This window comes from Hermetia illucens, chromosome 5 (genome assembly GCF_905115235.1).
Source record: "Hermetia illucens chromosome 5, iHerIll2.2.curated.20191125, whole genome shotgun sequence".
Lineage (NCBI taxonomy): Eukaryota > Metazoa > Arthropoda > Insecta > Diptera > Stratiomyidae > Hermetia > Hermetia illucens.
Window position 1 is genome coordinate 62,893,249 of NC_051853.1, and position 25,688 is coordinate 62,918,936.

Below are 25,688 nucleotides of genomic sequence, written 5' to 3' on the forward strand. Positions count from 1 at the left end.
TACAAACTGCAATATGCGTGCCCTTCAACTGATCATCAATCACCCAATTTGTCACCCTTAGGATCGTATATACTTCAGCTTGAAAAACCGTTGTATACTCTCCTAAGGTAAAAGCACATTCTCGTTTCTACTAGAGAGGTAGACTCCGTCTCCAGAATCTCCTCACGCAGTATATTCGCCTGTTTTCCATTGGTTTGCGGTGTCCGGTTTCAGTAGATCCAATCACACAAACTTGCATCAAGTCTGCTCACGTTTACGTCTCTGGCTTCTCTTTCTCTTCTGTTCCGTAATTGATATTTGAGAAGCTACTAGCAGGTAAGATGCACTCTGTAGTTCTTTCGCCGTACGAGCCCCAATACGAGGGCTCCGCCACTGTATGCATTATCCTCCGCGCGCAGCTCCATTGTGGGAAAACGCACTAAAAATGTTGCAATTTGCTCGATCTTTTGTGAATCGAAGTCCATCGTTGTTCTTTGCTCTCAAAACGGGAAATGATGCTTTACAGCTTCCTTATTTGATTAAACTTCAATCTATCGAGGAAAAAGGGGGAGTGGAGTGGGGAGCCCCTTCAGCTTTTTTTGTTCCAGTTCGAAAATCAAGCTGAAACCCTGCATTTAGGAACTTTACCTTCCAGTGTCCAAACTCCATGCCCGGGTTCTGTTCACCTAACATGCGAATGATGAGTCGGGGGCGAGGTCCGAAATGTTCTGTCCTGCGCACCTTGATTTTTAACACTTGGCTTGCCATCACAAATGCTCTTATATCGAGAGCTACTCAGGTCGTCGGTCACATCCCGAAAAAGCGTTGCGAGATCTGGATCACTACGTATTCATAGAAGCGGATGTATACACGGAAGATTGCTTCGAGTGATTCACGCGAGACTTCACCACGCTTCTCAACGTATCACACCCATTGAAGGTCCGCTTATTGCGGGAGAAATGGCTGGTCATCGGGAAATTATATAGGTCATCAATAGAGTCGAACGGAGTAAAGCGCAGAGCTGTACATCGGTGCTCCTACAGTTTCTACGGAGCAGCTGCTTACCCTTATACAGAAATCCTAACAATCAACGGTTGTTCCCAGGGAGTAGAAAAAGGTTTTGACAGTTAAGATTCCAAAAAGGGCACCTGTTACGGAGGAATTGTTTCTACTCTGATTCTTCCTTCCACTCTTGCATTAATGGACGGGCATCGAAGGCATTGATTAATTTGTGCAGCTAGGAAGCATGGTTTCTGCTGATGGTGACTATGAACCGGATTTCGCTCGACGCGTTGTCCAAAATTTGAAAATGCAATATGTCAAGTTGAAAATATTCCGTGCTAATGCCTCAAAATGTTACTTAGACGTTCCAAATCTTTGTCAACACATGTCAGCGACGTGTCATTGGGGTAGTCTGGAATGATGAAATTTCATGAAGAAATCTCTTTGGCGCGCAAGCCACCTGTAGACATGTTGATTGGAAGGAGAAAATGGCAGTGAATCGGTCACACATAAACGGTAACTCCATTGATGGCCACGTCATGGAATGGAATCAGCTACCCCAGGATGGGTATCGAGGGCGTCGACCCAGAAACATAGCATAGAACACCGAATGAAAAGTGCAAGTGTCTCGGGAATTCCTAAAGGGAGCTGAAACACATTTCAGCCAACCGTTAACGATGGCGCCTAGGCATGTTTGACGCGCTATGCCTCATTCAGGTACAAATATGATATATGTATTCCATGGTGTTCGCTTCTTCTTCATGCCTGAATTCTACCGAAACCTGCCTTATTTTTTAATTTGTTTTCATTTTAATAAGAAAATTTGTTCCGAAAATCCAAGTTCATACTTACTGCTGTGATCTGCAAATTTTTCTACCCTAAAATATTAATCCCTACTCATCCATGCAAAATTAATTTTCTAAGCTTCAGCTTCTATTGTAGCTGAAAATGTTTTGTCGTACATTACAATGTCCTTACATAGTGCAACCATTAAGCTTCATGTAACTAAGGACTTCTCTAAGATAAAAAAAAAAATTTTTTTTTTTTAAATAGAGTAAATTCGTACTAATATCTATCTTAAGAGGACTGTCGGCAATCACTATGGATTTGAGATTAAACAAATTTTCAAACGTAGATAGTACGTAACTGATCCATGAATTATCATTCCAATCCCTGAAGGTTACTTTCGGTTATTGAGAGTTCATTCAGTGCACGAGTATAGAATACACAATGAACATTAATCTCCTAGGGCTTAAATTACCCGCTGAATATTGTGAAGGTTATCTGTTTTTTGGAAAACAACGTTGGAATTAAGGACATCAAATATTTAACACTTTACCACTTGAATGCGGTACGCCCATCAACAACCTCCCAACGTCTCCCCATTGAATATGTATATTTTCAGTACAACTCCCTACCATAACTGTATCCCTTGATTGATTCAAGTAATTTTTATGTTTAATCGATTCACATGAAAAAACAAACTGAGAACCATAAGGACTCATTTCGCCAGGAGTTCGTGCTGATATCAGTTGGCTGTACGATTTATTTCCATGTAATTCCATAAAAATACTCTTATATTGGTTTGAATTGGCTTTAGGTGATATTCTGTACTAAGAAAGGTGGAATATCTTTCTTAAAATAAAAGTCATAATACATGTTCATCACTTTTATAGGGTATAAATGTTTTTCAGAAGTCTAAGGCACACATCCTTTATTATAATGGCTCATTGGCATGTGACTGTTTTCATTTTTCTTATTTTATTAGTACTTGGCATACTCAAATAATTTATCGGTTGCTATGAATTTGCAAATGGTATAACCATTTTGCGCGATATTTTTCTTTTCCTAATGGAGTTTTGTCAGGACATTTGTAAGCATTTTGATAAGCTTTGAGATGCTGAATTTATCCTTACCGTGCACTCTCCTCTTCCAAGGTCCGTTCTGCCTCCTTCGATGAGATGAAGTTGGAGACGCAGCGAACGGCGCAACTGCTAAAACATCAAGCCTCCGCTGACGAGCAATCGACGACGGGTTTTCTTCAAGTGCCTCAAGCTCATTCGCAACGATCGAGAAGTTTCGATTCGGCCGGAAGTGATGATTCGGGCACATTCCTCGAAGTACCTAGGCGATTTCAAACGAAACGACGTTCATCGAATACAAAAACGCCTCCTCCATGTATTCACTGTCAGTACTTGGAGGAGTACGAACGCCAGGTGACTGCAGATCAACGATACTTTATTGATCAGAACGAGGTGAAATCCTTGAGCTATAGTGATCCATCGACCAGCGAGGATGAAGGCGTCGATGAAGAAAGCCCCCAGTTTGGAAATACCTTGATTCCGCCTCCCTTGTCATCACCCTGCAACATTACCTTCACCCTCTCGCCCACCAGTAGCACGTATCCTCCATTTCCGACGGACGCCGAAATTCTCGGATCACCCCCTGTTTCACCGGTGTTTACCAATTCACCTACAATCGAACTGCCTCCTATTACTTTCGATGAGGCTCCTCCTCCTAGGGCTCGAAGACGCTCAATATCCCGACAGGAAGCAATTTTCGTTGAGCCCAAGGGGAACTCGCTGGAAAATGTTAGTGCAGAAGAGAAAGAGCCAGGCGAAGAGACGGACAGTGCCGTCAAGGATCAGGAGGCGGAAAAGCAGACAGAAAAGGATAAGGCTGTGAACGAAGTTTCACCCCTGGATCATGTTCAGGATATATATTTGGCTGTGCCTGATTTGAAGCGAGATCGTGCCGCTTCAGTCGACTCATGTTTTTCCAAAGTATCTTCGGCAGGAAAAACCGAAGAACTCCAACCACCCGACGATGGATCTTTTCTCAATGTGCCGAGCATAAATGCGACTCGATCGCGGTCTGTTGACATTGTCCTGCCCACTAACGAACAAGCGCGCTATAAGGCGCTGGCGATGACCGGAGCCGTCGCATATGGAGAAGGGTAGGTTTTTGTGTCTTTGGTGTTCCAGTTAGTTTGACTACTTTTCCATTTTGTTTCAGATATTGTTCAGTTTTTCTTTTTTATTTCTGAAGGAAATCTTAATCCCGGACCATTTCCAGGAACTTCCTTCTAAACCTCAATGTTTTCATATAATTTCAATCGAAAGATGTAGTCTCCTTCTATTTGTAGACATGACAAATTTGAACGACAAATACAAAAGTCAGGAACAACTTTCTGTAATTTGTTTTCTTTATGGATATTACTTTCTTTTGAAATTGGCCTTGTAAAGCTCTAACTTACTTTTGTTGTGCGTATACTTTCGAACTTCGGTTTCTGTTCCCTGGGTGCTAACTTGAGAAATTCTGAGAAAATCCATCAGATCCTAATAATTGATTGCAAACTTCTTACTTTTTCGTATTACATTGCGACACGAGGAATTACACTTGACTTTGACGAATTTACGGATTTATATCCTGCGGACTTTCCTTTTTTGATTTTCCATTTTATTAATTCATGAAGGATTTTGTGGAGTCTATTGTCTCGATTAAACAATGAATAAAGTTAAGAGTTTCATGTCAAAATATTTGTCAGTTTATTTTTTGGTATATTGCATGGTTTGTGTTTTCCGATTGCATTAAAATGTGAAAATAATATTCTGCATTTGTTTCCTTTCAGGTAAGTCACAATATATTGAGTCACCGTCAATGCCCTCCTTGCGCAGTAAGTTTTTGCATCAATCTATGTCAAACCCTTAATCCTTGGAAGGAATCCTTCGTAACATTTAGACTAAGTTGACATTGAAGTAAGAATTCTGAGAAAGGTGTCCTTGTTAAATGTCCGGATGTGTGGGTCTGTTGTCAAAATGACACAGACATTTTTCCATAATTTGTTTTATTACTACGAAGGGTATACCGGAAAAAAATAGTTATTGACTTATATCGACCCAAGGAAATACATTAATTTCGATATTAAACAAAGATTAATCTGCGATATTTCCCGAACTGGAAGATTTTTATCAGAAAATCGTATCCCGTGTAGGATCTTTAGTGTTGGTTTTACGTGTAACAGCAAGCGTGAAACCTCGAGAAGGACGACCTACTATGTCAAGTACATGGTGACACTGCTGGAGAAAGTTACAGCGCGTATTTATTCGCTTGGAAATCAACCACAGCCCTACGTATCCAACCTCAATAGCCAAGCTCCTTAGAGATTATAGCTGCCAATGGTATAATGTATTTACCCCAATAAGGTATTGTCGCGGTTTGCCGAGTTTACCTATTAACTTACTTATTAAGTAAAGTGGATTGCCCGCTCCCTCGCTCCTGCCCGGTCCAACTGTGCTGGATACAACAATTCTCAAAATCGTAGCCGTTATTGGAAGCAGGGAAGCTAAATCTGGCAAGTCTGAGTCTTAGCACAAGCCCGTAGATCCGATGACATCATTACCTACCGTTTAATTTTTTTTTTCTAGCGTCCGTCACTTGGCGCAACCTCAACAGCACCTATTGTAAAGTATAGTGGTTCTGACGGTACCATGCCCTATTAGCCTGAACCTATATGACCTATAAGCATTCGCAAGTATTCGGGTTCAATAATAGGGGGCTAAATCTTCCTTAATTTAGCCCAGACGGTGAGGATGCACCATTCGGAGTCAGTAGTTCAACAAGGGCGTGGACAGATTCTGCTTCTCTTCACAGCTATTCCTCTCTATACTCCAGAAAAATGTGCAGCAGTTCAGTTTGTCCCTGTACCACTCCTTAGTTTAGAAAATGCCACCGCAGATGGTGGGTTGACCCTTAGTCATATGCCTCCCGCAGCCGCAGATCTAGACATTTTTTATGTATTCGAGTGTCTTCCATTCCGTTCAGGTTTGGAAGCTCATAGCGGAGTTTCTGCTAGAGCTTAGCCTACGGGTAGTTTAGTCTATTGGAGATGCTCATAATCCACGTGACAGGTCTAACTATATCATAGGTGAGGATTATGCAAGCATCGCTTTGTGCATCCCTAATACGATTCGGACGATGCTTCCATTTCTTCATTATGGACTTTTAGGAAACTATGCCGGTTTCCTTAACTCACAGCTCTATTTTTTGTTGAGGATGCTGAGAGTCCTGTTCAGTCTCCAATCTACATTTTAGATTAGAAGAAAGTGATATGTGGGTTGCGTAAGGAGAAACTCGGGTATCTTTATCTTGGTGGTGAACAGCACCAGATAAATTTTGTTTCGATTTAGCATCCCCCGGTCTACAGGCCCCTCTTTTTTAGCACACCTGTAAATCTCGCTGATAACGATGAGAAATATCCCTGATACCAATATCACCATGTCAACGACTTATATCAGCACCATCACCACGTCTCTGCCCTGTTTCTTTAAAAATGTATTCATGATAGAACCCTGAGACCGCTTCTCAATCGTTTCTTGTTCACTCTTTATTGGAGTATACAGTATCCACACAGTTAGATCGTGCTTCAGCTTCACTATCATCACATTTAACACTGTACAAGTGATAAGCTCACAGCAACGAGACAAAGACAAGACGAACGCAGACACCTATGACGACTAGGATTCGAACCTAGAGCAGCGGGATTGAGAGGCTAACGCTCAATCCCCTCAACAATCGCGCTGTGCTCCTCAGATCTTATTGAATTACCTAGGTTCTTATTTTCAGCATAGACAAAAAATATTGTTAATTACATACAATTATTTTCTGCTCCGAGATGTCTTTAGTACTCAGATTGTAGTGGTATATCAATCCGAAAAGTAAACTTCGAAGTTTGGCGGCCATATTAAAATCGCTTCGTATCTCTGTCGGCGTTTGTCAAGGAAACGCCCTCTCCTCTCCCCTCTTTGTTCTAGCTATGGATACTGTTTTGGGAAAATATCCTTCTTTGGACTCTTTTGTTTAAAACGGAAACGTTTATATCGATACACAACGCTTGGAAATTCAGTAATTATTTATTTTTGGCAACTTTTTAATTTAAACACATCAAAGAATACGGAAAACAACTGTTTCTAATATTAGAACTACTTAACTCCTTTATATTTAACACTGGAATGTGGTCGCACTGGAAATTATTTTGAATTCTATTTCATGATATTTAAGGTCAACAAATTTGAAAGGTGATCAGCTGTCTCCTTCTGTCTATGTCAGGCCGTTAGCTGTTTTCCGCGGCCACTGGACACAGCAGTGGAGGTGAATCCATAATGGCGCCCAGGTTCGCATTTCTGATGCCCTGCCGCACTGTCACACGGCACACCCAACGTCCAGTGCCTTATTCACTGCTTTATGTAGATGATGTTCTCCCATAGCAAAAATGGGCTCAAGCAACGTGTCCAAAAATGGAATAATCTCCTCATGCGACACGATCCCCAATTAAATCTGAAACAGACACAATCACTGTCAGCGACACTAAGTGATTTAAATACCTCGGGTTAACGCTGTCACCCAATAGAGAACTGCGCTATGAAATCGTTTCACGCATTGCTGCAACCTGGATGAAGTGGCGTCTTACAGCTGGTGTTCTTTGTGATCGACGTATCAACGAACATCTCCCATATAAAATATACCGCAATACCGTCGTTCAAGTCGCCCTCTGTAGTTGTCGGTAGTGGCCAAATATGAAAGACAATGAACGGCGTCTTGCCGTAATGAAGACGAAGATCTTGCGTTGGACTAGTGGCGTGACATGTTTTGATCGCATCCAAAATGAGGATATCCACGATCGATATGGGGTTGCACCGAGACGTCTTCGATTGTATAGTCACGTAATTCGCACTAACGAGACTTCACTTGTCAAAATTGGTCTGAGTATCGAAGCCGATGGTAAACGACTAAAAAGTCGGCCGAAACAACGGTGACTTGATTCGCTGGATAGGGATTTTAAAGTCTCGCGACAAAGGCTAAAGGAAAAGAAAAAGATGTAATCAATGCATTATATCAGAAAACCAAAACCAGAGAAGGCGGAACTATTCGCTTTACATTCTCCCAATGATTATCCCCGTCGACCTGGTTTCTTCCTTTTTTGTATTCCAGTTTCAAATGACCTTTTGACAGCTCTGCAACATCTGCTGTCAGGTGATCCTCATTACCTGAAGATTTTTCCTACGTTGCTGCTATCAATCACTTCTTGCGTTTCTTACAAGGAATTTGGATCAAGTGTGTAGTTTCAGTTTCTCTAAACGCCAATGAAGTATTTACTCGGTACGGCAAAAATTCGATGATATAGCGTGTCAAAAACACCTATGAGCCGTCGCTCGTCATCATCATCACCATCAACGGCGCAACAACCGGTATCCGGTCTAGCCCTGCCTTAATAAGGATCTCCAGACATCCCGGTTTTGAGCCGAGGTCCACCAATTCGATATCCCTTCGCTCGTGTTTACCCGAAATGGGCTTCACCTCGCCTCACGACTTCCTGAGATTTCTGCACTCCTTCTCTACTATTTTGCGCCAAGTGCTCTTAGCACAACCCACTCGTCGGCCATCTTGGAAGAGTGGATATGACTGCACAGCGAACCCAGCAAGGCGGTTGTCATCCCTTCTTAATGTGTGACCTATCCACTGCCACTTGCGTCTTCCGATTACAGTGCGTATGAGAGCCATGTCTGTGCGCCGACAAGTTCTTCATTTATAATTGCATCAGACCAGCGTACTCCGAAGATAAGAACAGACTGTTCGGTGCCACCGTGGGCAGGGACGACGTTTACTAGGTATACACACTGATGGGCGCCTTCGATGTTCTGCCCATTAATGCAAATAGTATGCACATAGATGTAGATCGAGAGTAGTTGACCCACCAAACTAGTTTTACTATTGATAATTATTGTCGAAATTCCGCAATGGACCTTGCAACCACCCAAATATGCTGCCCCTTGGCTTTATTTGGAGGACTATGCTTTCACCTGAAATAAAAAATTAGAAATAATTGGCGGTTTTTTCAAATTTTTCAAACACGCTTAAAGCCTTGCTTCAAAGAATATATAATTCAAACACGAATAACAACACAATTTTGGTAAACGTTTCCAATAACATGTCTCACACTTGTCGATTTTTTCGATCCGCCAAGATTTCCTATAATATTTTCAACTTGAACAGAATTAAGGACTGCGACATGATTCCAATGACAATGGTTTGATGAAATCCTTTCACTGGTACCGGACGTTGCGTGCCTATTGTTATGATGTCAATTTCTCCTGGCAAAAAAATGAAATTGTCTACACGTGTTCTAGCTTTTCCGACTAACGGACCAATTCCTGAATACATAATAAATGTTATGAAAATATATTTGATGGAATGGCTTACACACCACCAACCCCTATATAGATAAGTCATGTTTTGGTATAAACGCCTGCCTCAATGATGACTGAGCACGTTCGCGGCTTTTAGCGAAAAGTTAATTCGTCAGCAGCACTGAGGCAGCAGTAATTCTTTCATTCCATTGAATATTTTATCAAAGTCAATGGATTTGTGGAAAGCCAATGAATTCAGTAAATGTTGATGTTTATACTTACGAATTCAACTTCCGAATGTCGAGTATTCCTATAGAATTCGGAAATAGGGTTCAACTTGCCGCGTCGACTGTTGTCTCACTAGAATAAATAACATAATTTTACTCCACTACCTCCCTTACAAATCCTCGAACCGCAATCATATCAGTGTGGGATTCAACTTCTTTCAAAACACCATTAACTTCGCTCTCGCTGCGAGTATTGAGCATTTATCTTTGATAGCTTACCGGCAAACCTTCTGCCGCAATCATGCTTTTGCTCCTTGATATCGCCTTGAAAACATTTTCGTGGCTTCCTCTAAAAGCCCCCCTTAATAAAATAATCAAGTTTTTTCACCCGCTCATTACAATGCATTACCTCACACTCATCAAACTAGCCGATACACTTATTTATATACACATGGAACCAAGGCTGACTGACAGCCATTTAACCATATTCGTCCTGTATCCTTTCACATCCTTCACACATCAAAAGGCGTTGAAAATATTGTGGTCGCTCATGCCACTCACGTTTCTCAATGCCTCGTGCTGATACCATATGCTATAAATTATGTTAGTTTTGTATGTTGAAGGAGGGTACAGGGATTTTATATCAACAGAGGGATGGTATCTTTTCTGACATTGGGCTCAAAATCGACGAAACTGACTTTTCAGATGAGAAAAGGGCACGGATGGGAAGATTCAATTCGTTTTCGTATTTAAAGGAATCGATAAAAGCAAATTGTATTAAGACATATGTGAAAGTGTACAAATTTGTGTGCTCGAAAAAAGGCCATCAGCAATATGAAATAACAAATATTTGATGAAACGAAAATACATTCAAAGCTACTTAATTGAAAGCTGTTGTTTGATACTAGTTAGGTATGAAATTAACCGAATTAGCTCTTCTCATTTAAAGAATAACTGTCCTATCAAGGTTAGGCAAAGGAACTTTATTATGTTCCCTACTTAAAAGTGTTTCAATTTGGCATTTGGTATGAGGCATTCTGCCAGGTGTCTCAAGTACACAAGTGCCGGACAGTGTCGTTGGACATATGCGGAGGTTTCATCACTCTCTTCACCGGATCTACAGACTGTATCCGTTGATATCCCTAGCTTCCCCAGATGATAGTGTAGCCTGAAGTACCAGTGAGTACTCCCACTATGAGCAATCTTTCAAGCGCTTGGGTTCGTATCCCCCCATGTTTCTTCCCTGATAAATTCGCAGAATATAGTTTCCTCAGCCGCTTGTAGCATAGTAGCCATGAACCTATTTCTGACTCCACAGAGTGGTTCTGGCGCGTATTACGACGTTGCTGCTCCTTTCCCAGCCAGCTGGGATGGAACCCAGAGTATCCAAACCTCCTTATTGAGCTAGCGGAGCGTATCCAGTTTGTTAAGGCACTCCCATACCAAGTTGGAATTTACCTATCGGTTAAAGTAAATAAGGTTTAAAGTAAGTTTCCCTTGGGCTAATGATCGCGGTGCCCGCTCGCTCTGCTGCGTGGGATCCGTTAGTGGACCAGGTAATTATTTGCTGTTTTAAGTTGTATATCACCGCCATGCTCTTTTAGTTTGCCCTGTTCCTCCAACGTGTTTCAAACCTCTTGTCGAAATGAAGCCTTAGTTTCATGTGAACCCTTTGCATTAGTAATTGGGGATACCATCTAGAAATAATATCAATTAACCTTTGATTTAGGTAGCTCCTCGCCTCCGTGCTACTCCCGGACATTCCGAAGATCGCCTTCCTTGCCTGAATCTATATGCGAAGATGGAGAGGAGTTAATCCCAAACGGATACCGTTGGGCGTGCCCTCATCGCCCCACTGATACTCACGCAAGGTAGTCTTTGAATTTTGTGTAATTCCCTGGCTTTCCAGTTTGTCTGCCCATATTTCTGCCCCATAAGTAATTATTGGCTTTGCTATTGCAGTGTATATCCATTGCAACATTTTCGGGGTGCATCGCCATTTGTTTCCTGCTATGGACATACAAGTCAACGGAACCCTTATTGCTTCCCAACATATGTTTTCAACATACGTCTTCCAGAGTAGTATGACTCCTAAATATAAGATCCCTGTTATTTGTTGCACCTCTATGCCATGTAATGGCTCGCAGGTGATTAGGCTTACGCTTCCTAGTTAGTGTTACTATATTGGCCTTAGCTGGATTGATGCGCAGCCCCGTGTTCCTACACCAGTTATAAGTGATTCTTAGTCCAGTTTGATTTCTGTCACAAAGGGTTTCTTCATATTTGCCCCTACAGACTAAAACAATGAAATCAGCGCAACCCTGAACCTATATTCTAATGTTTGCTATCTCTGCTTGAAGTTGATCGGCTACCATGCTCCATATTAAAGGTGATAATATCCCATCTTGTCGATACCTTTGAATAGTGTTCATGACAAAACAAGAAAAAACACTCTGCTCATCTAGAAGCCTACGGTGTTTCCCACTTCCCTTTTGAATTAGAGTATCTCGCATCTCTGTATGCGATGTGTTATTCAAAGCTCCTTCAATGCCTACAAACGTACACATTGCTATTTCCTTTGTTTCTATGGCATCCTGTAATGAATCCCTCAGTTAATACACGGGAGTTTCGGTTGACCGGTACGCGTATTAATATGGATGTACGGGATTACGCATTAGAACGTTAGTTCTAATATAGTTGTCTATGACCTTTTCCACCGTTTCAAGTAAGAAACAATGTCATTAACAATATTAGAAGAGATGACTTTAGGCCTCTCTGGAGTTGTGCTGGAAAAATGCCATCTACTCCGGGGGATTTTATTGGTTTAAAAATTCCCGCTGCCCATTTTCCTCTAGCTTCCTAGCATACCTCTTTCGTTAGTTCCTAATTCACACTTTTCTCCCTTTCTCTCCGTTGTTGGAGTGTCAGGTAGAATCCTATTTCTGAGAGATTAGATTTTTGTCAGGTAATTGTAGTCTAGCCTAAAATTGATAGACAAGGGGTAGCTTCCTCCAAACTACAATTTTTAGTTTTAAATGTAAATATATATTCCGGGAGCGACTTACACCCTTCATCAGTACAAAGCTACTGCTACCCCTCCTATTGCCTTTCGCCATGGCTAGGATTCCGGGAAATTAATTCTAAGAAGCAGATGCACTCTGTCCTCATCATTCAGGGTAAATGTCATATTTTCGTTTTTCAGACAGACAAAAGTTATTGCCTTATTATTCGCTATGGCTTTATATAGCCTGTTTGCTTTTGTGTGTTTTTTACTAAAAAATTTAGTAATATACTATTATTAAATTTATTTGAAGGGATATTGGTATGGAAAGTATTTCAAAGCGTAGACACCATCCTGCTTTTTTTCAGATTTTTGGGTTGGGTAGTTTCTGAGAATGGGCCCGTTAAATAAATGATCAATTTCGACACCCCGCACTCCCCCTCTTTCTAACAAATGTCAAAACTAAGACCAGCTCTGGATATTACTAACCGAGACATTTCATTTGATACCCCACATGACTATATTTGGTGAAAAAAAATGTACACACCCCTTTGTAGGAAACCCCCTTAAATTCGACGTAAAAGGATGTACCTCACTGTATGCATGAGTATTCACAGTTCCCACCTTTCTATCACATTTCGTGTCAATCGAGAGAGAGAGAGAGGCCTTTTTCCTTTTCGGTAATGGGATATGTTATATTAGGTGCGTAATTAGATTAGCTAATGTTCGAAACCCCTTCCTATTTTGCCGCTGGAGCAGTTGTTCACTGGCGGAAAAACGACGATCAACGCTTCTTGGCTTTAAATCATAAAGAATCCAAGTTTCTTGTTTTTTAATTATTCCCAACGCTTGCAATCGTTTGGAAATTCGCTATTTCGCGTCTACGAAAGTTTCTGGCTTTCCTTCACGTGGCAGCCATCAATATCAAAATTATCATCTTTGAAGCGACGGAACCAATCATGGCATGTTCTTTCACTTAAAGCAAGCATCGCGTAAAAGTTTTTTAGCTCTCGATGCGCTTCAGCTGCCGCATTCTTTGAGCGAAATAAAAAAAAGTAACAGTTCCCGCAAATAACGATTATTTGGCACAAAATCTGGCATTTTCACACAACTAAATATATATGACGCCACAAAAAAATCACTAACGTGTTGAAGCAGTTTGATTACCGTATGTCTCAGCTTGGTTCGTGATATTTTAGATACGTCAAAATCCACCAGCACTTACCACTGCAACCATCTATTGACAAACATAGGGAAATTAGTTGCACATCTAATAAATTATCAGTTCGTTGTTAGTTTCTGTTTTCACTATTGTATTGGGAATGCTTCTTGGCCTGCCGTATTTTCGATTATTTTCTTAGAAGCTCTAGAGACCTCCTACTCACTTATCTTCAGAACTTCGAAGGGCCAGCGTCATATTTTTCTGCAAAACTTGCCTATCTTATAGCTGTCTGCCTGTCTGTCACAGACATTTTTTCTCAGGAACGCTTTTACCTAGTCACACGGAATAAAAGGTGGGACCTGTGCAGTCACATGCTGACATCATTCTATGTTGACTTTAAGGGGGAGGGGGTACATTTTTTTCCACCGAATATAACCATGCATTAATTAGGTTACTTATTCCAGAAGGCATTTACAGTGTGTTCCAAATTTTAACGTTGGTCATACGATGTCTAGCTTCGCAAAAGCTTCAGCTGGAATTCGCCTCTGATGTTCGCCAAGCGGCTACTCTAATTAACAACCCACGCATACAAATAGCCAGACATTATTTCAGGGTTGTAATATTTAGCGTCTCTTACCAAACTGTACAATATCTTCACACTTCCCGGTAGAACTGCACTAGGGGAACCATAGACGTGAATCTTTTCCCCTACAGAACTGGATCCTCGATCATATCTTCAATGCAATATTTTCCATATGACCAAATTACAGCATTGCCCTTATCTCATGCCGAAGAAGCGCTGCCGGAGCATCCAGTTTATCGTCAATACCTTTGCAATGGACCGCTCGCTTACCTGGCTTGATGATCCCGAGGGTTGCATAGGCCGCTTTGTGGGTCATCTTTGTGGGTCATTCGTAATGGTTTCAAATCGCGTAAGTAAGATCATTTCTTCTTTCTTCTCACGAAATTGTGGCGGGCTAGTGCGTTCCTCACGCTTTTTTATCGGTGGCTTGATCCACAAGACGACAATTTACGACCGATACTGAGATGCGATAGTCTCATAGGGAACGGCTTTGCAGTCATTGACGGTGATAAAATAAAGTGTACGCTTGCCAACTCATTGCCAGCTCCAAACTCTTCTTTCCATGGCACCTGTTGTCGTCTGCGTTTTTAATCCACATGACCCTTAAGGTCAGTTGCAATGATGATATAGCCATCAGCAGGCACGTTACGGGTCTTTGCATCGAGAAGTTGGCAGAAGGCATCTGTTTGTGGCGTGTACGCATCGAAGAGTGAATAATACGATCAGTTGATATAATGGTGAACTTTGTTCGCCGGTCATCAAATCGTTCGGTTTCTGGAATGGCATCACGAAACTCTCAGAAATGGCAATGCCAACACCGTATTCAGTGTGTGGGCTACTAAAATAGAGAAGTTTATAGCCATTTTCGCCGAGTTCACGTTCTATGTCGCAGCTTTTGGCACCTGACCATCGGTTTTCTTATAGTGCACATATATCAACGCCCTTTTTCCGAAGGGCTCTTTCGAGTTTAGTCTTTCCAATGAGGAGTAATTTACTTACGTCCTGACGCCGTTCATGCGTCAAAACCCATTGCCTATTTCTCAAGGTCCGTCCTGCGGCGTCGACTGAGGTAAACACCCTAGAATTTTGCCGAGGGTTATGGCTCAACACGGTCATTTGGTTTTCAAAGACGTGGGATACATTTGCTTGGTCAGTCTGTCGCGCGTTCTGACATCAAGAGAGATCAGGTAGTATTTATTCTAGTAGAATAACTTCATTCATTTTATTTATCTCTTTGCCTCATTTCCCGATTTGGTTTTTTTTTTGTTTTACTGAGGATAGTACAAAGTACATTGCCTCAAGCCCTCCTCCTTTACCTGGGCTTGGGACCAGCATACTATGTAAGTAACATGCAGTATTCTACAGAACGAATCAGCCTTTTGGAGCTGGGTTTACCGATGGGTTTACAAAAGGGTACCCTTTCGATCACTTTTTCTTTAACAAGCTGTAGTGCATTTCGTAATTGTAGGACCACCTCTGATTTTGCTTCTTTAAACTTTCGTTGTCAACTAGAATAAATTATTTTTTTTGCTGTCGGAGAGGAACCTTTTAAAATCCTAGCCAATACCTCTACGTATTGCATTTGGAAGTGGTCCTATATTCATGAAACAGTCGAATTTGTAGCAGTGTTGACAAGGATTCTTCAACAACAAAAAATTTCGTTTAGCTTAGTTGAAAACGGAAGATTAAACAAGCCAAATCTGAGTTGGTCCGATAGTTATCAAACGCATTTTATTAGGGGTGCAGTCCGCTCTATCGCTAGTATAAAATGCCATCATTTTTCAACACTGAAGATTCATGGATATTGAATACAGCCGGGAGCCCGCTCGCCCACCTCTGAAAACCGTCGTACTGGGCTTCCTAAGTCGTGCATTTTCTACTCCCACCTATCTAACCTCTTTTCGATAGGTGAGTAATGAGGGATATTTCCCTCCTACCTACCCCACTTTTTTCTCATTGTTAAACAATAAGGGGCGGTTCAACCTGGTGAGGTGAGATTACCTTAACAGCAATATGGAGTTGAAATTAATCCAGAAAGAGCACTGATAAATTTCCTGTTTCCCATCACTGTATTTTGACCTGACGCAAGCTCGAATCCAGTCCCAATCTGGGGTGCGCAGCAGACCCCTATAAATGAGTAAAATAAAATGTAGATATGGTAATGAATGGGTTACACATTGAAAAGGGAGCTAACATAATTTTAATGAAATGCATATTTGCAGAAAATCCCACGAATGCGTTTATATAGAGCTACATAATGGTGGTCAATGGGTAGTGTAGGTCCCAGGGCGAAACGTGGATTGGTACCCACGATGGAGCATAAAACCTGGGAAATGTCTTCTGAACCAACACCAACAGCTCTACTATCAAACCCTATGTCCACCTCCATGTGGTGATTGCTAGAAGCTCTTTCTTAACGAAAACTGCAGACGGAGAAAGATGAAGGCGAGTCTCCCGCGCCTAAAGACGGGACAAATTGTACCAACTGGTCTCCAGGTTGGTGGTTGGGTAGGGCTGACAACCCTACACGAAAAACAACTTGTTACGAAGCCACAATAGGAGCCTCGGACTGGACGGATTACATAACGACGAACCCGGCAACGACAAAGGAACAACGATTTGCGCATTTTCTCATGGAACGTGCGCTCCCTGTACAGAGATGAAGCCGATACCCTGTCCCAATATAGGACTGATGTAACAGTGTTACAGGAGATGCATTGGACAGGGACCGGTTTCCTGGAGAAGAGCCGCTACACCATATTAAATAGCATCCAGTAAACCATGTGCTCGGAGTAGGTTTCTTAGTCAGGCTTTGAAAACATAAACGAACGGCTATGCATTCTGCGCTTGCGAAGCAAATTTAGAAATATAAACCTCATTAACGTTCACGCACCTACAGAAGGGACGGCAGAGTCAGAGAACGACACCTTCTACGAGGCAGTAGAACGAACCCTCGAAGCCTGTCCCAGATATGATATTAAAATCATACTTGGGGATTTTAATAGCCAAGTAGGGAAGGAGCCCGTATTCTGGCAATACGTTGGCTCCCATAGTTTACACGAAAATGATAACGGACTTTGGATTATAAAATTAGCAGTGTCACACGAAATGGTTGTTGGAAGTACCTGGTTTGCGCGGAAAGCGGTCCACAAACATACGTGGGTCTCTCCAGACGGGACCACTTTCAACCAAATTGACCACGTGTTGATTGAACGCCGTCACCTCTCAGCCTTGATGAATGTCAGAACATATAAGGGGGCCAATATAGACTCGGATCACTATCTCATTGGCATGGTGCTCCGAGCTCGAATAACAACACCACCCAGAATCCTCTCTGACAATCAGGTGAGAGTTAACAATGAAACCATCCACAACACAACCCTCCGCGACACCTATAAGAGGGAAATGGATGCCGCAATAACCGCAGTCAATAGAGGACCTGGAGATGAAGCATCTACAAATGATCTTCACAACCACCTGAAGAACGTTATCATGGATACGGCCACAAACATTCTTGTCTCCAGCCGGAAAACGAGTCGGAACGGCTGATTTGACGATGAATGTAAGCTAGCAACGGAACGGAAGAATGCCGCATACCGAGTAATGTTGCATTCTCAAAGAACGCAGGCACGTGCAGAGACTTATCACGAACTCCGTCGAGCGAAGAAACGACTTCACAGACGGAAAAAGGAAGCCTGGGAGAACCAACAAGTCTGTTAACTAGAAAAGTACAGGGAGCAACCGCATCAGGCGCGCAAGTTTTACCAACAAGTCAACAGAATGAAGCCTTATACACCTCGATACTCATCCTGCCGAGACAAAGAGGGAAATCTGATTTGCGACAGAATGGACATATTGGAGTGATCGGTTGAGTACTTTGATGAGCTACTGAACAACCAGAACATCGGCGAGTTGGAGGTCCCGCCAACTGAAGACGACGGACAAATACTGCCACCACCAAGTATAGGAGAAACAGTCCGTGCAATTCACCGGCTAAAAAATCATAAGTCGCCAGGAGCCGATGGAATTACAGCCGACTTGGTTTAATATGGAGGCGACCAGTTACACCAAGTGGTTCATCAACTTGTGCTCACAGTATGGGACAGCGGATCAATACCTGACGATTGGCAACGAGGCATTATCTGTCTCATACATAAAAAGGGAGATATCACACAGTGCAGCAATTATAGAGGTATCACGTTGCTGGGTACCATCTATAAGATATTCTCCGCTATCTTGTTAGGTCGGATAGCCCCATACGCCCAAAACGTCATTGGCCCATACCAAAGAGGCTTCACTCCAGGCAAATCAGCAACAGATCAGATTTTCTCTCTGCGGCAAGCGATGGAAGAACTGTTAGAATATGGACAACAGTTGCACCATCTATTCATCGACTTCAAAGCCGCCTATGATAGCATAACCAGGGTAAAACTATACACATCCATGAGAGCATTCGGTATCCCGTCGAAACTGATAAGACTGACTAGGCTGACCCTGACCAATGTTCGAGGCCAGATAAAAGCAACAGGATCACTCTCAAGACCATTCGACATCAACAACGGTCTACGTCAAGAGGATGCCCTATCATGCGTCCTCTTTAACCTGGCCCTCAAGAAAGTGATCCGCGATGCTGAGATAAATGCAAGAGGAACGATCCTCTTCAAGTCCACCCAACTACTGGCCTATGCTGACGATATCGACATCATGGGAAGAACCACCCGAGAAGTACAAACTGCCTTCATCCAGATCGAGCAGGCGGAAATTGGCGCGAGATCTTGGGCTGCACATCAATGAAGGCAAGACAAGGTATATGGTGGCAACGTCAGCACCCAAAACCAACAAATTAACAATATCGAACCGCACTGGTCAAACAGGAAGAATAAAGATAAGAGAATACAACTTTGAGGCCGTTGATAATTTCTCCTATCTAGGGTCTAAAATCACAACCGATAACAACTACGATCATGAAATCTGCGCTCGGTTGTTGTCAGCCAACAGAACCTATTTCAGCTTACAAAAACTGTTCCGCTCGAAACGTCCACCATAGGCTCAAAGCTCTTACTGTACAAGACAATGATCTTGCCAGTCCTCATGTCTCCGAGGAAACTTGGGTTCTTAGCAAGAAAAATTGCGAAATCTTGGCCGTGTTCGAGAGAAGAATTCTCCGAAAAATTTTTGGCGCCCTTCATGAGGATGGACGATTCCGCATCCTACATAACGACGAAATCTATGAGCGATATCATGACCGTCCGGTTGTGGATAAAATCCGGCTCAATAGGTTACGGTGGGCGGGTCACTTAATCCGGATGAATGCGGATGATCCAGCTCGGAAAGTCTATAAGGGTAATATCTATGGTAGAAAAAGAAGACGAGGCAGACCCTGCCTAAGATGAAGCGATGGCGTAGGCCAGGACGCCACACAGCTTTTAGGGATATCGAATTGGTGGACCTCGGCGCAAAACCGGGATGTCTGGAGTTCCTTATTAAGGCAGGCCTAGACCGGATACCGCGGTTGATGATGATGATGACTAAAGAAAGAATGCAAAATTTACGGCAAGATACGCGAAGAGTTGAACATCAAAATCTTATAAACACGATTGGGCATTTATGCCCAAGGAGTTGACAATAGCTTAGTCTAAGTCGTCTATTAATTCTAACGAATTGCCAGTGTCTCCGTAAAGAAGAGTGGCATCGCTCCATAACCTACATATCGCCCCGAACTTCCAAATCTTTAATGACTTCTCACATTTTCAGAACAATATACACATACGTGTGTGCATACCTTCAAAAGCCCTTATAGCAATTACCTCCTTTGTCCAAATTAGTTTCAAGTTCCTCATTAGAGTTTGCTTCGAAGTTCCTCTCAAGCGACACATACTCCTTAGAAGTACATGTATCCATAACGATGCAATTTCGTAAGGCTACTCCACCGTGCTCTTAGAGACGAAACCCACGCGATATAGTTAAGCATTACATTTAATGCAGTCAGCACAAGGTTTTTAAGTACATGAGGAAAAAAATTTCTTGAGTTTAGTTGTCGACCATTGAAGCAGAACATTTGCAAGGTTAGAGCTAAACACGAAAGATGAATTTCAATTTTTGCTTGTATAATATTTCCTGTGGGACTAATACCATGAGCATGCGTAAAATTGAAGATTCTCTGGAATAATCCTAAAAGTCGGAACATCATGGCTTCTTTCTCAGAATACTCACTTCACTTGAACAGCGTTATTTTTCAAGACACCCATGATTGGATAATGGATAGAGTGCACGTCTAAAGCACTCACCGATTGAAAGCCGCAACAAGAGCATTGAGCCAACTTGAGAATGCTCAAGAAAAATCTCCAATAAAAATTCAGGACGGCATCTGTTTATTTGGAATCCTATCCCATTTTGGGTTGCAGTCTCGAAGCAGCTCCCCACCGACAACCGCAGCCAAATCTGTGCTACTTCTTGCGCTGCATCCAAACATAGCTGTGCTGCTTCAAATTCAATTGCCCTTTATTCTGTCTGCGCTTTTCAGATGCAGTCTGGCTTCGGCACCCAATCTCAACCGAACGCTAACATCCTTGAAATATTTTGTAAGAAACATGCACGGTTAGCCCATTGAGTCTGAAACTCGATAATACCTACTGCAATGAATATGTTCTGGTAGCCGTTGACCCGTAAAAGATATAATACTTTGCCTGGTCGGCGTTCGAGATTGGCAATGGTCTTGCATGCCGAGCGAGTAATACCAAGCATGATGGGGTTTCTAATTGGCTTTTGTATCTTGTCTCGAGAAGAGGTTAATTGAAACTTTATTGAGTGTAAAGTTTTACAAAGGGCTATGTTCGAATGCGCTTAAGGGGATGAAACTTTTTCAAGAGCGACATGCATTTACTATTGTTCAAGGATTCCCAGTCGACCCTACGCAAACCTTTTAATGACTCGAGGATATTCAATTCGAAGTGAATTACAAGTCCTTGAATTAACTCACCCTGAATCTTCTGAGCGTCCGCCTAGTACCCGTAAAGAATGAAATCTTTTGCATTCTCCGACATTAAACCTGCGAAAAGTGTTAGTCCCGCCTAATTAGAGGCTGAAACCCACATAAACTATTCAACAGGGTATCTTAAAGAGCCGAACAACGCTTTCAGATTTTCTTCCAGACTTCAGCATTCGCATCTTAATGGAGTAATGGGTCTAATTATAAGTTCATTACCGAACCAAAAGCATTAACTTAATACTTTCCTAGCTCACTTGATAAAGATAAAGTAATTCGTTCAGATTCCAGAGGCTGGAAAAGGTGAAAGGGGCAATGTCGTGCACAAGGTAACTTGTAAAGGTGGATTTGATTATTCTTTCGACTAGTGTATCACGTACGAGCCTTCTTTTCTCTAGTCCCCGTCTCTTTCGTTTCTTTTCCTTATCTTATCAGGGAAATGGTCCAGAGTCTTTTTCAAACAGCATAATCTTCGTCATGTTTGTTTACATACATACTACGTCATATTCTTAATTAGTTGAAGAATTCTCGTTCAAGGTACGAATTTTAAGAAAGAAAATTCAGAAGTAGTTGCTTTTTTCAAATGCAAATTGTCTTTGCAATTATCCCACAATTCAAAAGATGTAAAGGGAATTTCGTGAATTTGTGATAGCAGATATGGAAATAGACAAACTGATTGGTTGAAATGGAACTTAAAACAAGGATATGGATTAGCCAAAATCTAGATAAAGCCAATGTCCGAGGCCCGATGAAAGCAGCAGAATCACTCACCATCAACAACGGTATAAGACAAGGAAGTGCCCGATAATGCGTCGTTATTAGCATGAACTTGGATGCAGTGATCTGTGATGCTAATGCAAATACCGGGGGCACTATCATATTAAAGTCCACCCAAACTGGCCTCCGTTGACGACATTGACATAGTGTGGAAGAACAACCCTCCAGGTACAAACTGCCTTCATTCAGATCAATCGGGTGACGATCGGGATGTAATCTTATGTTGTACATTAATGAAGACAACCCGAAGTACGCAGATAGTAGCAACAACAGTTCAAAAACGAAAGAAAGAGAAATATCAAATAGCACGTTATCAGCTATGACGACGAAATCCTCGCACGGCAGTTGGCAGTCAACAGCTTTCAATTACAATTTACAAGAAGGGTTCCACTCACCATGGAATCAAAGCTTTTGCTATAAGGTAAGTAGGTATCAGTGGCCGCACTGGGGAGCTCAATTAACGTTGTGGTGTGCCATTTTGATGCTACAAACTCCTAAGACCGTCGTTGCTGTTATGAGAGCAAGGAGGCATAGTCCAGCCGGCTAAGATCCTCAGAGCCTGCGCGGAGCACTTACGAAGGAAAGCAGCTCCCCATCCTGTAGTTTCAAATGTCAAAACCCAGGGGAGGGTGACCTTGAGCGGGCCGCCCAGACTATTCAGGGTGTTACTGCACTGCCGCACCAGCCTGGATGCTGTCGGCTCAGGCAATGCCCCAGTCATCGACAGGTTTTCAGTACCGTGATTCTGGAGTACATTGAGAGCATTTGCTGTGCAGCACTGCAAAGCCCCGTAGCACCTGCACACGTAGTTCTTTGAATCCCATTAAGCTGTTAAGTAGTTACCGCTCAACTATGCCAAATACCCCTTGGAGAGAGGTTTCTGTGGATTTAACTTTGAGGTAGGCATGCTGGGACTTGGAGGAAGGCATTCTCTTCATATTCGTCCTTAAGTCCTAATCAACGGTCGAAGTAGGGCATTAGCCTGTATCAGAGCCAACATCTTGGTACTCAACTCTGATCCCATACCCAGGTGATCTGCTGTCCATCCAGTCAGCCGGTCCCGGTCTCGCTAATCCTGATTCCGCTATGTTGGTACGTTGCGCTGCAAAACCAATAGCAACGTTTCAAAATTAGGTACAAACAATGAGGTGAATGTACATTTTCACCATTCATTGGCTTGCAGAAATTAAAATAAAATTTAGGTTAGGGGAAAGCGACCAGTTATTAGGTTTTTTGCGAAATAAATTAAATTACTCATTTCAAAAGTTAGGGTCTGGGATGCAAATTAGTAATTCGAAAGGGGTAAATTAGGAAAGCTAAGGGGTGTTAAGATGGAAGAATACGAAGGAATATTACATATTATTAAATGCATTCTCTGATCAAATTGTCTCTGGATAAGGCAAAGAAAATCGTATCTATGCTGCAAAGTCGCGGACACTACGAGGCGTTTAAAAATCAGCTATTCACAGTCATAAAATAATCGCTCTATCAATTTGGAATCATGCCACTTGGGCTCCGCAATGAACCCCAAAGCATACAGCGACTGATTAGTAAAGTGATTCACTGTAAAGTGATCAAGTGTTTGTATACTTCGGTGACGGGCGCTGGAATGCCATTGAACAACCAGAAAATCATGTTTCTAATGGAAGAGGTTCGATCCTAAGGAACATTATCGGCAATAGGACGATTTGTGCGAATCCCAAGAAGGTACGTGCTACGTGAAATTTTTCGCATCCAAAAGCCGCCTAAAGTTCCGGTGGTTTCGTGGAATTTGTTTATGGTAGCAGGGATTTATGCCTAATTAGGCTTTGCCAATCTTTCCGTTGACAGCTGGTTTAACATTTAACGTTTTGAAAACATACAGTGAGCAAAATTTAAATGCGGACACCGCCATACGAAATATATAAGTCTTAAGAAAGTAGATAAAAGGAGTTGTATGTGTATTAGTTTTTTTACAGGAACGTTACGTACTGTCTGTTAGATACAACGCAAAAAGAATAAGACAAAGCCCTTGCTGAAGGCGAAAAACAAAAGGAATTATGTTTTCATATGCGAAATCGAAATCTGGACAGTTCCAAAAATTGTAATAATGACCTTCAAATCTCAAAAATTATTAGATAATGATCAGTGGTATGGATTTGACCAAACGTTGGATATATTCGGCTAGAATTTTTCTCCATTATTCGGGAACACGTTTCATCAAATATTTTTTGTTTCAAAATGGGACCTTCGCGAAGACAACCGTAGACATAATCCTACAGGTTCTCAATAATATTGCACTTCAAGGATTGTAGAAAGGTTTTGAGTAGCTTCGGACAATTGAACACGCTTTCCGCTTGGGGCCACTGTTTTGGCATATCTTGAATGTCTGGCAAATACCCAATTGAGTAACCGCGCAGCATGTATTGCGTCAGTAGTTCCGCAGTTTTTGATAGATCCGGCTTGATTCACGGTTATTTCAACAATTTCGCAAATACGGTTGTCAAGAATGCGTTCAAAAATCTTCATAGTATGGGAAAATAAATAGATCGGACGGTAGTTTGCTGGACTACCTTTCTTTTTCCATATTAGAACAGTGGTACTTTCTGGCCAGTCAGATAGTGTTCTACCTTCAAGAATAACCCAGTTTTTTTTTTATAAGGAGGTGGAAATCTTCAAAAGATTCTGGCCTGGGCACGCCAGAATGTAGGATTTTTACCCACTAAAACCACCCCCGACTCCCCCCTACCCCGTGAAACCACCTTTAGGTATTACTTCACGGGGCGGAGTTAGCTTACTTTAGCTAGGTCTCCTTCCGTCTTCCCGCGGGGTTCGTAACCGCGCTTTCCTCACTTCTTCTGCTTGTTGCAGTTTCTCCTGGATTACTGCGATCATGGAATTGATCGCAACCCAGTCTTCCTGGCAAGCTACCATTCTCCGGACAAAATTTTCCGGTAGTAGCACTTCACATAGATTTTCCTCTAGGTTCCTTCTTTCTTCCACGAACATAGGACAGAATAACCCAGTTAAAGAATTCACGAATCCACAGTGTTGGTTCGCAGCTCTTCGCTTTCCAGAGCTCAGATACGACAGTGACAGTGGTAAAATGTCGGCGTCTTATGAGAATATAGTCGATTTGCGTTTTACTGTCCCCTTTATAAAATGTAGGAAGATGAGACAATCGTTTGAGGAACCATATATTCATAAGTACAAGGTCATGGGTGTCCGCAAATTCGATTATACGCTCGCCACCCTCAGTGCGCCCTCCAAACCTCTTTTCCCATGGCACCTGTTACCGTCTGTCTTTTCACTCACATGACCATTAAGGTCGCCCGGCAATGATGATATAGTCGTCAGCAGGCCCGTGATAAGTCTTTTCATCAAGAAGTTGCCAGAAGGCATCTTTCTCGGCATCAGGTCGACCTGTCTGTGGTACGTACGTGGTGAAGAAGTGAATAGTGCGATGATTTAATGGTGAGCTTCATCAGTCGATCACCAACTCGTTCGACTTCTTTAATGGCATCACGGAAAGCCTCCGAGATGGCAATGCCAACACCATATTGAGTGTGTGGGTTACCAAAATAGGGAAGTTTATAGCCATTTTTACCGCGTTCGCGTTCAATGTTGCAACGTTTAGCATCAGATTATCGAGTTTCTTGCAGAGCGCAGATATCAATGCACCTTTTCCGAAGGACCCTTGCGAGTTCCTCGGTCTTTCCAGTTAGAGTGTCAACATTAAGGAAGCAGACACGTTTTTGTTTTATTCGGACTAACTTACTTAGTTCCTGACGCCGTCCATGCTTCAAG

General features: G+C 42.2%; 1 protein-coding gene across 4 annotated transcripts in view; it reads left to right on the forward strand.

Moving 5' to 3' along the window:
• The window catches only part of LOC119656792 (eye-specific diacylglycerol kinase), a 533,740-nt gene that overhangs the window by 322,212 nt on the left and 185,840 nt on the right, over positions 1-25,688 (forward strand). For all 4 annotated transcript variants that reach the window (XR_005250094.1, XR_005250092.1, XR_005250093.1 and 1 more), the window contains exon 4: positions 2,919-3,937. Coding sequence is in view for 1 of the 4 variants with exons in the window: in XM_038063400.1 (XP_037919328.1) it covers positions 2,919-3,937 (1,019 nt within the window). In the remaining 3 variants the exon portion in view is untranslated. The remainder of the gene's footprint in view (positions 1-2,918; positions 3,938-25,688) is intronic.